At 41.3% G+C, this 17623-nt stretch overlaps 1 protein-coding gene across 4 annotated transcripts in view; it reads right to left on the bottom strand.

Annotated features, from left to right (window-relative positions):
- scyl2 (SCY1 like pseudokinase 2) overlaps window positions 1-17623 on the bottom strand; it is a 57710-nt gene that overhangs the window by 24820 nt on the left and 15267 nt on the right. For 2 of the 4 annotated variants that reach the window (XM_043708759.2, XM_043708760.2), the window contains exons 5-8: window positions 13631-13780; window positions 3984-4205; window positions 2862-2978; window positions 1296-1421 (exon numbers count right to left, since the gene is read on the bottom strand). In XM_043708759.2, coding sequence (XP_043564694.1) covers window positions 1296-1421; window positions 2862-2978; window positions 3984-4205; window positions 13631-13780 — 615 coding nt within the window. The remainder of the gene's footprint in view (window positions 1-1295; window positions 1422-2861; window positions 2979-3983; window positions 4206-13630; window positions 13781-17623) is intronic. The other 2 variants (XM_087996992.1, XM_087996991.1) reach the window with 2 other exon arrangements.

Here is a 17623-nt window from a genome sequence, read left to right as displayed (position 1 = left end):
CACCCCACTCTTCTCAAGGGCAGCTTGGGATGGGCAATAAATGCTGGCCCAGTCAGTGAAGCCAAGTTCCATGGGTGAATTAAAAACAAAAATGAGAAGGACAGGTAACAAGTGCACAGCCCTGACACGACCCAAGGTGTTAGTAAACCTGGGCTCCGGGTCAGTCTCAGAAACCAATAAAAGCTGGGTCCTGTTGTGAAAGAAATGACTGACTCAGAGGAAGAGAATAGGATTAACATCAAGGTCCTTCAAAAACTTTCGCAGATGCCTCCACCCATGAGTTAGGGTGGCCTGCCATTCTGCAACCTACATTATAGAGCCCAACCATAGCACTGGGACTGCTGGTCGATTAATGTTTAGATGTCTTCTATTGGCCCTCCAATCTAGCTGCTGTCCTTAATGGGAAGGAATTCCTGGAGGCAGCCCCAGTGCCAGCATTTCCAGGTTCCCAAACTGCAATTCACACAAATGGTGGGATCGAAAACAGGAAACAAAAGTCCAACCACTGTCTCTGTGGGCACTGGCTTTAAATATTCAAGTTCTAAGGATCACTTACCAAAATCATAAGATAACACATCACTAATAATGTATTTTCCTTAATCTAGCATGAATGGTGTCCCAGCTTTTAACATTGCATATCACTGCTATCATCCAGCAGAATCTGGTATGGGATGCTTGAGACCAAATGGATCCAGAGAACAGATGACGGTTATACATTAAGGGATAATCAGCAAACAAGGTTTGCTGGACTAAATGGCCTACTTCAACTCCTACATTTTATTGCCTTAGGGTTTTATAATCCCAGTTTCTCTAGCCTCTCTTCATCTTATGTCGTTCATCTCTGGTATAATTCTTGTATATCTCTTGTGCACCTTGACTGAGGTCTTTACATGCCTAGAGTGACACAACAGTCCAGCTGTTTTCCAAAGGTTTACTTATTTGTTTTTGTACCCTATGCCTCTATTTACAAAGCCCAGCTTCCTGTTGTTTTCTTTTTTAGCATGATCAATCTGTCCTGTTAATATTTAAATATCTAACGTTGTCAAGCTGTCATCAACATGCCTGATAAACAGCCTTTCAATTCAACCTTGCACCCCCCCCTCAGAAATCTGCACGTTCTAATTTTATTGAAGTTCCAAATGTCTTTTGGTTTTAAAACATTTCTATTTGCGAATGAACATCAGATATAAATAGTGGAGTATGTTACAATATGCAGTCACACCCCCATGATTCTCAGCCTCCTGTTTTGACTGTGCATTTCAATGACAACCATATTAAGTGTGTGCCAAACATACCTTTGGAAGTTGTGCCAAGATTTTTGGCAGACCTTTGTAAAACTGCGATTTTTGAAGGTTGTCTCGTTGAAAGAGTGAATCAAAATACTGCAGTGTCATGGCTCCGACATCATCAAAAAATGGGATCTGGAAAAAAGAAAGATAATTAATCAGAGAAGGAATTATGTACAACTTTCCAAGACTGAGGGTTCAGTACCAAGGTCACACTGCACTGTTCAAGGATCAGTGATAGGATGTGTGCCATGTCGTGGGGTACAAAATTATTTTTCCAAGGGTTCCTTTATCATTCTCATTAACTCCTTTATTATTAGATGACACAGTCAAATAGTAACATTATCTTCATTCTCTGTGTCAATGTACTATGCATTTGAACACTCAGAAGTAGAATTATAAGTATTCATCAACTTTGTTAATAATTATCAATTAATCATTAAACGTAAAGCCCACAGCACATGAGGAAAGCACTGATTCCCTCGATGGAGTATTTACATTAATATAACACAACAGCCATAAATGAGCAACTTTTTTTTCCCCCAAAGGAACCAACACACTTTTACCTCAAAAAAAACCCATCATTCTAAACACATCTTCCAAATTTGGGCAGGTTGCAGCTAATGTATTACCATCACAAATTCATAAAGCTGCAAGATTTGAACTAGTCACTTTCTCCCTATTATATCCCTTATTGTAACTGTCCTCTCTTCTTTGCTGACGACCTCTCTGGCTCCCATGCAGCCTCATTCTCTGCCTACTACTAAGCTTCCTCCTGTCTCTCATATCCCAAAGCCGTTCACTCTCTTCCACACACCCACACAGTTCATAGCCATTTCCTCAAACCCACCTGACAGATTCCTCTGCCTTCCCCACTAGCTTTGCAGCACTCTATATACCCCCAGCATCTTGTCTCCTCCCCACTCTTGCCTTGCAACCACGTGTGGCTCCCCCTCACCACCTTGTCACCTTCCAATCTTCTCTCACCTATTTATTCACCCCACCATCTCCCCACATTCTCATTACTGTACCCCCATTTCCCTTCAGCCCCCTTGGATGTACTCCCATCTCAGCCCCACCACCTTGCCCCTCACACCTGTCACCCTGAAGCACTCTTGCAACTTTGCCAGAGTCTCTCCCCCACACAGACACCCTGCTTACCGTTTCCTTTGATTTAACTTACATGGGTGACTCTTCTCCAATTGGACCTCCATGTGCATAAATTTTCCCCAAACCTGTGAGGATTTTCAGTGCACAAATTCACTCATGTATTTTGAATACTGGTGTGACATGCATCTAATAGAATGCATGGCTGTACTTCAAAGAACAAAATGAGTGTTCTTCCCAGCGCTCGGATCAATATTCATACTTCAACTAAACATCATCAAACCAAATACCTGCTCAATCATCCTACTGCTTTTTGTGTGAGTGTGCTATCTATCTACAGTGATTCTCAATCACTACGCTTTGAAAGCTAAGAATACTCCAACCTCTACACTGGGAAGAAATAGGTAAGTGATTGGTAACAAGTGAAAGAATGACAATTTAAAATCAGGGACTGTCTTTTTAGCTTACCTTGCTGAGCTGGTCAGCATCTGGTCTGACAGTGGGAGTTACATTCAGCAACAATTTCATATGCTCCCGAACGTCTTCAGGAATTTTTTGCAGTGTACTGGGGCCTAAACGGGTGAGCTGCAAAAGTAGAAAAGACGTCAATAAATTAAATCTCAAATCAAGCAACAAACGTATTTGCACAATACCATTAATAGAAAGAAACATCCCATTGGGTCTCACAAAGAGGTGAGAAAATGGGCACAAGGCGAAAGGAGAATTATGGTTCAAAAGTTTAATGACAAATTTCAAATGACAAATGTGGATGGGTTAATGGAGCATTCTTTGATCTCCAAATTAAAGCTGGACCAGCTGGGAAGTAGAAATCTGGAACTCCCTTTAACAAATGACTGAGAAAGGAGGAGATGGAGATCAAATGTAATTTGAGACACAGATCGATAGATTGTAAAGGAATATGGAACAATGGTGAGCAAATGGATTTAGTGCATATCAGTTGTGATTTCATTGAATAGCTGAATAGGTTTAAAGTGCAGAGTGGCTACTTTTTGCTGTTTTGGAGGAGGATGGGTCAAGGACATATCTTTCTGGTGCTGTACAGGTGCTGTGGCAGCAGGAGGAGCACCCATTGTTAAAGACATTTGAACATTGATTGGGTACAATACAAGGACAATTCCAATGAACTTGTGGTGTAGAAGCATGATTTGGTGTCGGATAGATGGAAAAGTATAAGGAAGGACAAAGCATTAATGTCACACTCGCAAAGAATGCCATTTGTCAATGATTAGGGACAGTTCAGTCCTATGACAGGCAAGAGAGTCAAAGCTTTGGGGTTGTGAAAAACATACACATGGATTTCAAGGAGAAAGGGGAGGTTGGAGATGATACGTATTTTCAAGAATGCTGGAATTTTTTTGATGACTGCTATTTTGACCAGAGTCATGGGTGGAAGACACTAATTGAAATGAGGAACCCAGTTACAAATATTAGCTAAGGAAGCAAGAGAGGGTGATGATGTGAAACTAGAGGGGTGTTTGTGGTTAGGGTGAGAATGGGAGCTTCCCGAGAAGGATGGTTTGTGGTTCACTGGGGGAACAGTGAAGGAAATGGGAAGTTTGCAGGAATTACCTGATCTAGTTGTCTGCTGAAACTCTTGAAAATATCCTGCTTGTTGACCTCGAAGATAGGTTTGCCATTATTAAACACAGCAAACATGACAGCTCCTAATGAATACATATCACTGGCCAGATCACAACTCACTGATAAGATATATTCTGGAGCAACATATTCAGGGTTAGGGAGGCACAAAGGAGGAAGATTTGGGTCCCATTCCTTGCAACTAAATGTAAGCTGTAAAAAGCACAAGCAAAATATTGAAGGATTCAATTAAATACAAGTAAAACATTTTCTTCAAAACAAAGTGGGCGGCACGGTGGTACAGTGGTTAGCACTGCTGCCTCACAGCGCCAGAGACCCGGGTTCAATTCCCGCCTCAGGCGACTCTCTGTGTGGAGTTTGCACATTCTCCCCGTGTCTGCGTGGGTTTCCTCCGGGTGCTCCGGTTTCCTCCCACAATCCAAAAATGTGCAGGTTAGGTGAATTGGCCATGCTAAATTGCCCGTAGTGTTAGGTGAAGGGATAAATGTAGGGATATGGGTGGGTTGTGCTTCGGCGGGTTGGTGTGGACTTGTTGGGCCGAAGGGCCTGTTTCCACGCTGTAAGTAATCTAATCTAATCTAATCTTAAAACCCATTGTTTCTTTAAATCTAGCAATGTCTCAACATGAATATCACCCTTAGGTGCAAATCTCTGAGCTCAGTCCTTCCTATCTCTGTAATCTGTGCCAGCCCCACAAGCCATTGAGAGTTTTTTTCCCCTTATTCTGGTGTATCCTGATTTTCTTTGCCTCCCATTGGCAGTTGTACCCTTCTGTTGCCTGACCCCTAAGCTCTGGAACTTCCTTCCTGAACATCTTTACTTCACTTTCCTCCTCCAAGTCAACCTCCCAAAACACTCTCTTCAACTAAGCTCTGAAAACGTGTGAAGTATGTATAATCCATCAAACAGGGAACATGACCTGACAATTATTTTAGACCATAAAATCATAAAAAGATTACTAAAAAACAAACAATCTGATCAGGAGGAGGCTCTTCAGCCCCTCAAGCCTATTCTGCAATTCAATGGGATCATGGCTGATCTGACATTCCTCATGTCCACTTTCTTGCCCTTTTCCCTGTAACCTTTGATTCACCAACTGGTTATACCACTTGATTCCAGAGGTTTCTTAGAATCCCTACAACATGGAAACAGGCCATTTGGCCCAACAAGCCATACCGACTCTCGAAGAGCATCCCACCCAGACTCACCCACAACCCTATCCCTGTCACCCTGCATTCCCAGGCTAATCCACCTCGCCTGCACATCCCTGAATAGTATGAGCAATTTAGCAATCCACCTAACCTGCAGATCTTTGGGATATGGGAGGAAACCGTGGCACCCAGAGGAAACCCACACAAGAGTTGGAGAGAATGTGCAAACTCCACGCAGTCACAAGAGGCTGGAATTGAAACTGGGTCCCAGGCGCTGTGAGGGAGCAGTGCTAACCACTGAGCCACTGTGCCGTCCGATCAGCAGTCTATTTATCTCAGCCTTAAATATACGCAAGGACTCTGCCCACACAACTCGCTGTGGGAAGAAGTTCCGAAGACTCTCAATCCCGAGAGGAGAAATTCCTCCTCATTTCAGTCTTAAACTGGCAGACCTTTATTCTGAGATCATGATCTTCAGTCCTAGACTTCCCATGAGGGGAAGCATCTCTCAGCATTGACCCTGTCAAGTCCCTTGAGAATCTTATTTGTTTCAATAGATCACCCCTCATTCTTCTCAGCTATTTTCATTGGGACACCCAACCAACCAATTCAGCTTTTGCCAAGAAGACATTCCTCCTCACCAGGGATCATTTTAGTCAACTTTCTCTCAACTGCTTCTTTCTTTTAAAACAGGGCCAAAACTGTTTGCAGTACTGTCCTTATTGTTTTGTTGCTTTCCAAGCAATGGTGATAGCTTTGTCTTGTTTCTCTCATCACTTAAAAGTACTCTTGCTTCCAATTACGGGGAGAACAGAAAAATTAAATGCAGCATTACACTGCAGAACACTGAATACCCCAATGGCAATAAAGAGTCCGGAGAGCTATGTGAAGTACTGAGTGCCAATTTGATAATCCAGTTTCACACTGCTCATCTGATTTATGCTATGTAAGCAAGGGGCCATTTCCCCACAGCAGGAAATGCAACAAGACAGGGCAGTTCTTGCAGCATGAGATCAAAGACATTTACAGCACAGAAGCAGCCATTTGGATCATCTTGACATTGCCAGTTCCTGCGACAGCAGTGGCAGAGTTGCACAGCATGGCAAGAGACCCGAAGCTCCTCGATGCTGCCTGAACTGCTGTGCTCTTCCAGCACCATTGATCCAGAACCTGGTTTCCAGCATCTGCAGTCATTGTTTTTACCTTAAGAGACGCTTCAGTCCAACTCATCTATGCTGACGAGGTTAATCTAGTCCCATTTGCCAGCATTTAGCTCATATTCCACAAAATTCTTCCTAATCATATACCCATCCAGATTCTTTTTAAATGTTGTAATGGTACCAGCCTCCACCACTTCCTCTTCCATACAAACACCACCCTCTGCGTAATAACACCGTCCCTCGGGTCCTTTTTAAATCATTCCCCTCTCATCTGAAACCTATGTCCTTTAGTTTCAGACTCCCCTACATGGGGGAAAAGACCTTGTCTACTTACCCAATCCATAATTTGGAGGTGGACAAAGTTAAAAGTCACAAAACACCAGGTTATAGTCCAACAAGTTTATAGTCCAACAGGTTTATCTGGAAGCACTAGCTTTCAAAGCTCCTTCATCCACCTGATGAAGGAGCAGCATTTCAAAAGCTAGTGCTTCCAAATAAACCTGTTGGACTATAACCTGGTGTTGTGTGACTTTTAACTTTACTCTATCCATGCCCCTCACTATTTTATAATCCTCTAAACGGCCATCCCTTGGTCTCCGATGCTCCAGGGAAGATGCTTCAGCCTCTCCCTATAGCTCAAGTCCTCCAATCCTGGCAACAACCTTGTCAATTTTTTCTGAACCCTGCCAAATTTCACAACATCCTTCCTATAGCAGGGAGACCAGAACTGAATGCAGCATTCCAAAAGCAGCCTAACCAATGTTTTGTACAGCCACAAAATACTTCCCAACTCCTTTTATGAACATAGAACAGCACTGCACAGTACAGGTCCTCAATGTTGTGCCGACCTTTTATCCTACTCTAAGATCAAACTAACCTGTATACTCTTCATTTTACTATCATCCATGTGTTTATCTAAGAGTTGCTTAAATGCCCCTAATGTATCTGACTCTACCAACACTGCTGGCAATGCATTACACACACCCACCACTCTTTATGTAAATAACCCACCTCTGACATCTACCCTAAATCTTCCTCCAATCACCTTAAAATTATGTCCCCTCGCGATAGACATTTCCACCTTGGGAAAAAGTCTTTGACTATTTGCTCTTTCTGTGCCTCTCATTATATTGTACACCTCTATCAAAGTTGCTTCTCACCGTTCTTCACTCCAATGAGAAAAGCCTCAGCTCCCTCAACATTTCTTCGTAAGACATGCCCTCCAGTCCAGGCAGCATCCTGGTAAATCTCCTCTGTACCCTCTCTAAATCTTCCACATCCTTCCTATAATAAGGCGACCAGAACTGAACACAATATTCCAAGTGTGGTCTTACCAGGGCTCTACAGAACCACAGCATAACCTTATGGCTCTTTAACTCAATCCCCCTGCTAATGAAAACCAACACACCATACGTTTTCTTAACAACCCTATCAACTTGAGTGGTAGTTTTGAGGGATTGAAGGACATGGACCCCAACAGCCCTTTGTTCCTCCACACTGCCAAGAATACTGCCTTTAACACTGTATTCTAAATTCAAATTCCATCTTCCATAATTAATCACTTCATACTTTTCCAGGTTGAACTCTATTTGCCACTTATAAGCCCAGCTCTGCATCCTGTCAATGCGTCATTGGCAAACTTACTAATCCATCCTTCCACTTCCTCATCCAAGTAATTTTTAAAACACAAAGAGCAGAGGTCCCAGAACAGATCCCTGCAGAACACCACTGGTTACCGAGCTCCAGGCTGAATAATTTCCATCTACTACCACCCTCTGTATTCTATCGGCCAGCCAATTCTGCATCCAGACAGCCAAATTTCCCTATATCCCATGCCTCCTAACTTTCTGAATGAGTCTACCACTTGGAACCTTACCAAACACCTTGCTAAAATCCAGGTGCACCACATCCACTGCTCTACCTTCAAGGTTTTTTGTCATATCCTCGAAGGATTCAGTAAGGCTTGTGAGGCATGACCTGCCCCCCTCACAAAGCCTTGTTGAGTATTGTTAATCAAACTCTGGTTTTCCAAGTAATCATAATAAGACTGACTGGTCTGTAGTTCTCAGGATTATCCTTATTCCCCTTCTTGAACAAGGGAATAACATTTGCCACCTTCCAATCATCTGGCATTACTCCAGTGGACAGTGAGGACGCAAAGATCATCGCCAAAAGCACAGCAATGTCTTCCCTCGCTTCCTGTAATAACTTGGGTATATCCCATCTGGCCCAGCAGACTTATCTATCCTTACGTTTTTCAAAATTTTCAGCACAACTTCCTTTTTAACATCAACCTGTTCGACCCTATCAATCTGTTTTGCACTATCCTCACAAACAGCAAGGTCCCTCTCAGTAGTGAATACTGAAGCTAAGTATTCATTAAGGACCTTCCCTACTTCCTCCAGCTCCAGGCACAAGTTCTCTCCACTATTCCTGATCAGTCCTACCCTCACTCTGGCCATCCTTTTGTTCCTCATATAAATGTAGAATGCCTTAGGCTTTTTCTTAATTCTACCCTCCAAGGCTTTTTCATGCCCCCTTCTAGCTCTCCTAAGTCCATTCTTCAGTTTCTTCCTGGCCACCTTGTAACCCTCTAGAGCCTGTCTCATCATTGCTTCCTCAACCTTAAGCTAGCTTCTTTCTTCCTCTTGACTAGATGTTCCACATCCCTTGTCACCCAAGATTCCTTCACCCTACCATCCCCTCCTTGCCTCAGTGCTGGATCGGTTTGTCCCACTATCAGCAAATGCTCCACATTTCTGTTGTGCCTTTTCCTGAGAACATCTGTTCCCAATTTAGGTGCCCCAGTTCCTGTCTAATAGTATTGCTTCTTGTACAGGTCAAACATTCCCCAGAGGTATCCACTTATCTGAAGCCCTCCCTCCTATAACAACCCCGCAGCTACATGCTCATCTGTACTCGCTCTCTGTTCTTAGCCTCACTTTTTGAAAACAAATATTGTTCTGCTCTCTCCTTATAGCTCCATAAGTTCCTGTGCTTCAGAAATTAATCAAGTCCTCGCTTAAAAATGCTTTATCCACTCCCTGTGGCTAAACTTTCCACATCACCTGCAGAAACATGCCTTTCCTCTTCATGACAACTTTAAATCCATTATTCGTCACTAACACCCTATCTTCAAAGAAAAAGTTCCAGCTTTACTGATCCCATCAAATTCTATTATCCGACTTCAACAATTTGTATTAAATTTCCTCTTACCCTTTCTTCTCCAATGGAAATAGCCCCAGTGACTCAAAGCATACCTCATAACTAGTGTTTATCATTCCTGGATTGATCATAAAGTTCAAAAACGAGGGGGTAAATAACATTAATTAGAACTTCCACTTTGTACAGATTATTATGGATCAAGTGTCTCTGAAGTATCACCATTTTGCAAATTTTTTTTACACCCCACTCTTCAGCCAAGATGACATGCCAAGTACTGTGCACTGCACCTGTGACCCTTTTACAGCCCTGTTATAATGGATAACTCACTAAATGTTTGAAGTGGGACGGGTGTGGGGGGGGAGATTTGGTTGTTTGCCTCAGTTCAGATTTTGTCATAAATGAAACACAGATGTCACAAAATGAGTCCCAGAGATAAAACATGCACAAGGTCTGCTTGCGAGTCATTGGCATAGTCACAGGAGCTCACTTATTAATCTTGCTCTGTCAGGGTGAGAGGCTGGTGAGGGAGAAAAAATAGGAACCTATCAGGAACCTCCAAGAATTTAGATCTACTTTGGGACAAGAAAAGGGAGCTAAAAAGATCACAAGACTGCACACACCCAAATATAAGGGAAAGTTCAGTGACAAAAGATCAAACCAACTACATTGGCAAGTAATATACTGTTAAGAAATACACAGAAAGTACTTTGTTTAGAACGTCCATTTTCATGCTAAGATCAAGCTATTCATCTAAACTCCAACCAAATGGCACAACAAGCATCTGAATCATACAAAAAAAGAGATTTTGTCCTGTCACATCTTATATTTTAAAAGCTCTCAGTTAAGAAACTAAATGCTGTTCTTAACTTCAAGAGAAGGAAGACTAAGGTACAAATTGGGAATAAAGATAAGCTTAGAACTAAGGTAATAGAGCACATTTTCACAGTGGTTAAAATTTAGAATAATCTCTGGGTAGAGGACATTCTACGGGCAGTTAGATATTGGGCCTGTAGACAGGGTTCTATGAAAGGATGACTTAGCCTTAAGATTTCCTTCATCTGAGCTGATCTTTCTGATCTCACCAAGATTGAAATAAAGTGCCGGAGCACAGTTGATCTTCCTTTACTGACTATTACTTCCATCAAGTGTTCAATTAAGTTCAAGGGCTTTCAAATATCACTTTTACAGAGCCTTTGGAATGCAATGCGTTTGCATCCACTCACATAACATTCCAGTAATACAGGAATGCCACAATCAATAGGTGAACAAAAGACTTGAGTCCACTGAATGCACATTCAATGATCCTAGTTATCATATGATACAAAGGTAAAGAGCTATTGACTATGCAGAGAAACCTATCTCCATCCATTTCAAAACAAGTGCTACAGGACTGTCGATACCAATTGGTGCACTGTGCTTGCACTGACCTTTCAAATAAGCATTATTACCCAGTGCCAGTCTTCTGCAATTTCCACACTTCCAAGCAGTAAATTCTACACTCCAACTACTCACTTTGTGAAAAAGTTCTCATATCGTATTTATTCCATTTGTAAATCAATTGATGACATCTCATTCTTGTGATGTTTACAAGGGGGAACGTTTCTATCCAGCCTGGCCTCTTAGCTTTCTTCTCCCCAAAGAGAAAGTCCCAACTTCAAGCTATCCTCATTACTGAAGATTCTCATCCCAATTTTCTTCAATCTTTCTCTATCAACCTGTCTACAAGTGATCCAGACATGAGAGAAACCCCTAGTGTGGAGAATTTGGAAAGTATAGGCCCAAAACACACTACACTCACTTTGGGCAAATTATCATTTAAGTTTGTTGTGTTGCTTGAAGGAATGGAGCGAAGTGCCTCCTGCTTTACGACGTTGTAGATTTCAGTTACCTCACCAATGAAGCTTCCTCTCAGTGGGGGTGAGGTTATTGAGAACTTTTTCATTCCTGACGTAGTGCCTGCCAGCCTATAGCAGAACGTGGACAACATGCAGACTTGGGTTGGCAATTGACAGACAAATATCATATCAAATACTGTCCACCTCCAACAACAGGTCCAACATCTGTTAACCTTGAACAACACTCACACATCATCAGGGACCATTTGAATGTGCCACTGATGATCAGTAGCTAGCATCACAACCCCAAAGGCAAATTAGAAATGGCTTTACCAGTGCCATTACCATATCCAGTGAATGAACTAAAATCAAATAGTCAGACTGGATCAGACCAACATTGTGATGATGAGAACAGAACAGAAGCTGAAAACCTAACTTACCAAAGTGTCATTCAACCAGATGCAAGGCTTAAGTTACGAAAATGATTTAAATTTTAAAAATCACCTCACTGAAATGGACCTAGCTCAACAATTTGTATATTTGACTGATTAGTATCACGAATGCAATACCTACACTCTATCACTAATACATCATTTGTGTGTATTATTTGCACCATCAAGTCCACCAGTTCAGTGAAGTTACTCTCTCAGCTCTGCAATCTCAATATTAAACAATTCAAGAACAGCAAAAGTGCTACATTGTCGCACTCCATCCTAATATGGAAGTCTATTACCATTCCTTAATTTGTCTGGATTGAATTAAAGCACAGGTTTCACAGAATCCATCTACTATCAATACAGAAAACAACAAAGCATTTATTCATGGCAAAGGAAAAGTCCCCATAGTCTCAGAGGACCATGGGATTGTTCTTTCATTACAGAGAGGTTAAAATATCACCAGTTGTCTCAGGGTCACCATGTCCAGGCAAGTAGCAAGGTTGAGAAGGTGGGACATTGTTGGTGACCTCAGTCAGTATAAGAATTGAACACGTTGTTGCTGTTATTCAATCACAAGCCAGCCAACTGAGGTAATTTATTAACTGCATCACTCACCAGTTACAATTATTTTCCAAAGCCCACCTTAATACTATTCACACGCCTCAGTTGGATCTGAAAATTATACAGCGCATTCACGTGATGAAAAACCCAAGGTGAGGACAGAGTTAAAAAACAAGCCCCAAGGAAATTCAGCAAGGTACAAGGGACAGGGTCCAGTGGTCACAACATTTGTCCAGCAACTCCAAGATTAGGAATTCAACTTCTACAATTACAAAAGATAGTCAGAGAAATTCAAGTGGTTCATTTCTATCTTTTGGGAGAAGGAAAGCTGCCATGTTTTGTGATCTAGCTGACATGGGACCAAGACCATACAATGATGGAAATGTGTTGCTGGAAAAGCGCAGCAGGTCAGGCAGCATCTAGGGAACAGGAGAATCGACGTTTCGGGCATTAGCCCTTCTTCTTCGGGCTAATGCCCGAAACGTCGATTCTCCTGTTCCCTAGATGCTGCCTGACCTGCTGCGCTTTTCCAGCAACACATTTCCATCTCTGATCTCCAGCATCTGCAGACCTCACTTTCTCCTCCAAGACCACACAATACCAGGTTGACTCCAGCACTTACTTGGGAGTTGGACAATAAATATTACATTGCCATGGCACTTGTGTCACAGGAGCTGATTTTTTTTTATGAAAATGCTACGCCATCATATCACAGCATGAAAATATTTCTCTTTTGAAAAAAAATGGTACAAATCCTAAAATATATTCACACGTGAATAGTATTATAAAATTATTGGGAATGCGAGGGCCTAGTGGTATTATCGCTGGACTGTTAATAGAGACGCAGATAATGTTCAAAACCACCATGGCAGACAATGGAATCTGAATTCAATAAAAATCTGGAATTGATAGTCTAATGATGACCATGAATCCATTGTCAATTGTTCACTCATGTCCTCCAGGGAAGGAAGCTGCCATCCTTACCTGGTCTGGTCTGCATGTGAATCCAGACCCACAGCAATGTGGTTGACTCTTAACTGCCCCCTGGGTAATTAGGGATGGGCTATTAATGCTGCCTGGCCAGTGACACCCTCATCACATGAATGAATTTATTAAAAAGCAAGACGAACTATTTAAATTATATTCAACAAAAATCAATCAAGATTTTGCAGGTAATTCTCATTCTCAAAGAAGCTTGCATTTTCAGTATTAGTTTCTCATTCAGGAGAAAACAGACCTTTTTGATAATGTCTTGTCCAAATTGTGAATAGAGAAAAGCAGCCAGCTGAATAACTCCATTGTCCTTACCTCCTGCTCTGAGGGATTAGATGAAGAGATGCAAAAGTCAAAACCCATGATTTTCCAGGCGCCACTTTTATTCAAAATGATATTCTCTGGCGTCAGATTACCATGAATCATTTTCACACTGCTGTGTAGAAAGGACAAGGCTTCGCAAACCTACAGATTAAAGAAGGATGACATTACTATATTCCACAGTGCAATGTTAGAATACTGCCTTAACTAAATTAAGCTTGTGCACCATGCCATTTGTTACATTAGGGGCTGGTAGATTGGAAATATAGCAATAAGATACTCTGAAAAAGGACAAATCTGCAGACACAAGCTTGCTGACATTATGACCAGGTGAACATCAGAGAAAACATGACTCAAAGCTTAGCAAATTGACATTGAGAGGCTGTTGAAAATTGGTGCCCCCTTTAAACTTGCATTCACTTATCATTCCTATTTGTTGTTTCCTGTGCAGTGTGAGACCGCGTTTAACTGTGATACAATCGTAACTAGCCTTCTACTAGCATAATCAAAAGATTTATCAGGCACCACATTACCCTAATTATGAGTGCAATATTTGTGAAAATAAGGTTTGTTCTTAGAAGAGTTGAAAAATAACCTTCAAATGGAGGTCGCTAAGGGGACAAGAATAATCTGACATCATGAATATTGGTTCCATGGTCATTCGCCAAAAGGATTCAGACAATTGATTGACACAGACTAAGTTACCAGCCCCTGGAAACTGGCTTCATCAACAAGTGCTCAGGGTAGACGTCAGTCCCCATCAGACAGTCCTCAAAGAGCTGTTTCTCAAGTTGGAAAATGGACAAGGAGGGAAGACTCAGAAGAGACCCTTATACCTTAGCTAGTGAGGAGGATGCTGCCTTCAAGGCTTTAACAAGACCAACACATTCCATGCCTCAAGCCTGTTATCATCTGCCAATACTGAACCACCCTAAGTGCTATGGTCGTATACTTTATCTGATTTCATAAAGTATCAGAAAATGCTGCTCTGTGCATATTCAATAAACGAGCATAAAATTTCAACAAATTGTTATTTTTATTAGGTAACTGTGATTACAAAACCCTAACTAACAAGGTTGCCACAGTGCATGGGACCATAAATGTGGAGAATCAAGTAAGTTTGAAGAAAGAATTTGCATTTCTAAAAACACTGTTCTTGCAACAACCCAGCCAATTAATTAGTTTCAACTGCAGGCATTGTTGGCTTCTAGATGAATTACACAGCCGATTTGCTCATATCAAGAATCCAAATACGGCAATCAGGTAAATGACCAACTTACAACAGCAAACACCTGCAGATGCTAGAAATATGAACAGAGAAGCTGCAAATATTTCACTTCTTACCTTGCAGTGTCCACACTGCTTCAGGGAGATGCAGTGGGAAAACCCAGTCAACACTTACCAGGGGCTTTTGTTTTAAATTGTAACCGTTCCAACAGAACACATAAATACTTGTTTTGTGCCTCATAAAAAGTTTTCAGAAGTGTTCCAAAACATCACAGCTAAAGCATTATTTTGAAGCACGCCTTTGTTATGCAATTGAATGCATTTCTGGCAACACACCTTTTAAGATGTTTTCAAACCAACCTGTTCAGAGATGTGAACCAAAGAATGACAGGGATGCTGGAAATTTGAAACAAAAACAAATTGCTGGAGAAACTCAGCAGATCTGGCAGCATCTGTGGAGAGAGAAACAGAGTTAACAGGCTCTGAAGAGTCACTGGACCCCAAGTATTAACACAAATTCCGTTTTTGTTCAGAGATGTTATGACACACATCTGGGGCAGGTGAGACCTGAATCCAGACCTACTGATCCAGAAGCAGAGGCACTATCACTGCACCACAAGAGTCCACGAATATGCTAATAAACATATATTTCAGATGGTGCTGACAGAGGACATAGGTACAACATCTTGCTCTACTCAGGCTAATGGCAGCCATGGCTCATTGGGTAGCACTCTGAACCAGTGAGCACAAAATGAAGGGTGACACTCCAGGCACTACTGAGACAGTGCTACATGATTGGCACTGCCATTTTTCAGTTGAAATATTAAATTGAGGCCCTGTAAAAAAGATTCCCACAGCATTGTTTCAAAGAGGAGCAGGGAGTTCTGCTTATGTCTTGTCTAATATTAATTCAACCAATATCACTAAAACAGCATGGCCTGGTTACTTCTGGTTCTGGAGTGAAGTGGGATGCTGGCAATGTTTAAGATGGCTGCAGAGTTTCCTACATTACAATAGTGCTATACTAATTCCTTTTCAGAATCTAACCACATGACTTAGGGTGAAACATTAAACCAAGTTTATGAATTTTTGTGATGCGAATGATACCGTGATACTGATATTCTAATTAATTCCCTTCCCTCAACTAACACTACCAAAAACGTTTTACAGTTCAATGCATTTGATTAAATGCTGCGTTAAAACAATAACTGCTCTCTGCAGTAATTTACAGTGAAAAAAAATTGGTATATTTCAGAGAGATTACATGTGACACAATGGGTGAAAGGCTACCTTTCTATTATTTGATCATGGGATCTCTGTTCCTGTACATTTTAATTCTCTTTGGAAAGAATAATTGCTGCTTTCTTGGACTTTGTGATTCATTGATTATTGTCTTTTTTAGGATATTGCATTTGTATGTAATTGTCAGGTTTAACATCAGAACAGAGTAACAATGGATAGGAGCCAATCACTGGATGAAACATTATACAGGTATTAGTTTGCAGTCTGATCACTTTATGAAACGTTACAAATGAACAACTGTATTCTTCACGCATGACACCTTTTCACTTTGTTAAAAGGAAACAGCAACAGGTCACTTGACAATGCAGAATCTGAATGTTAATGCTACAACAGAAATGTTGGTGAAGCTGTCCATCTCATACTTATCAGGATACTCAATAATGTTAATTTTCAAATAATCACATGAATGTATAATACAAGATGGGTACATTCTCTGGTAAACAAAAAGAATATGTGTATTTTTTGAATTTCCCACTAACTTGGACAGTTTTATCTATTCTTTCATGGATGTTGGTAGAGCTGGCAAGGCCAGCATTTGGTGCCCATCTGAAATTATTTTTTAACATTGTTGCTCACTGGGCCATTTCAGAGGCACTTAAGAGTTTACCGAATTATTGCGGACCTAGAACCACATATAGGCCAGACTGGAAAAGGAAAGTAAGTTTCTTTCCCTGAAGAGTAGTAATGTATCAGGTGGGATTTGCAACAAAGCATGACAATTGTTCACCATTAGTAACATTAGCTTTCAATTCTAGACTTTATTAATTTAAATTCTACCAGCTGCAAAGGTGGAATTTGAACTGTTTGACACTGTCTTCTCTGATGCCTCAGTCAATTAGTCATCTTGTGAACCAATCAGCTTCCTTTTTTCCAGTTGTATAGACTGTTATGAATGTTTGAAATTTGGCGTTTGTTCTGATGAGTGCCAGGTGAAAATCTTCAACAGTACATCTCTCGTTTCAGCAACAGAACACAAAATCCAGTTAAATTTTTGTGTAGGTTGATACCATATTAGTTGGCATTTCCTTATAGTGTCAACCTAGGCTCAGTGACAGCACTCTCTTCTCTGACCAAAATCATGCGCTCAAAGCCCAGGCCACAAATTTGAGACTATAATCTAGATTGGTATGAGTGTGCAGCACTGAGAAGATATCTTTTGAATAAGATAGCCCAAATGTGGTGGATGTAATGGATTCTCTGATGTGCTGGAAAGTCTGACTCCAGACCACAACAAGAAGGATGAGTTTGACTGGTTTTTCATATGACCCAACATGCCACTCAGTTCTAAGGTAATTAGGGATGGGCAACAATTGCTGGTCATAGAGTTACAGTATGGAAACAGACTTCAAGCCGACTAGTCCATGTCAACTATGTTTCCAACTAAACTAGTCCCACTTGTCTGCATTTCGCCCATATCCTTCCAAACCTTGCTTCATGTATTGGAGTAGAAAAGTGTGG

Source organism: Chiloscyllium plagiosum, unplaced genomic scaffold (genome assembly GCF_037043375.1).
Source record: "Chiloscyllium plagiosum isolate Xiang-an unplaced genomic scaffold, Cpla_swu_hap1 HiC_scaffold_19, whole genome shotgun sequence".
NCBI classification, from domain to species: domain Eukaryota; kingdom Metazoa; phylum Chordata; class Chondrichthyes; order Orectolobiformes; family Hemiscylliidae; genus Chiloscyllium; species Chiloscyllium plagiosum.
The sequence above is the reverse complement of the archived record's forward strand: the minus strand, read 5'-3'. Positions and strand labels throughout refer to the sequence as shown.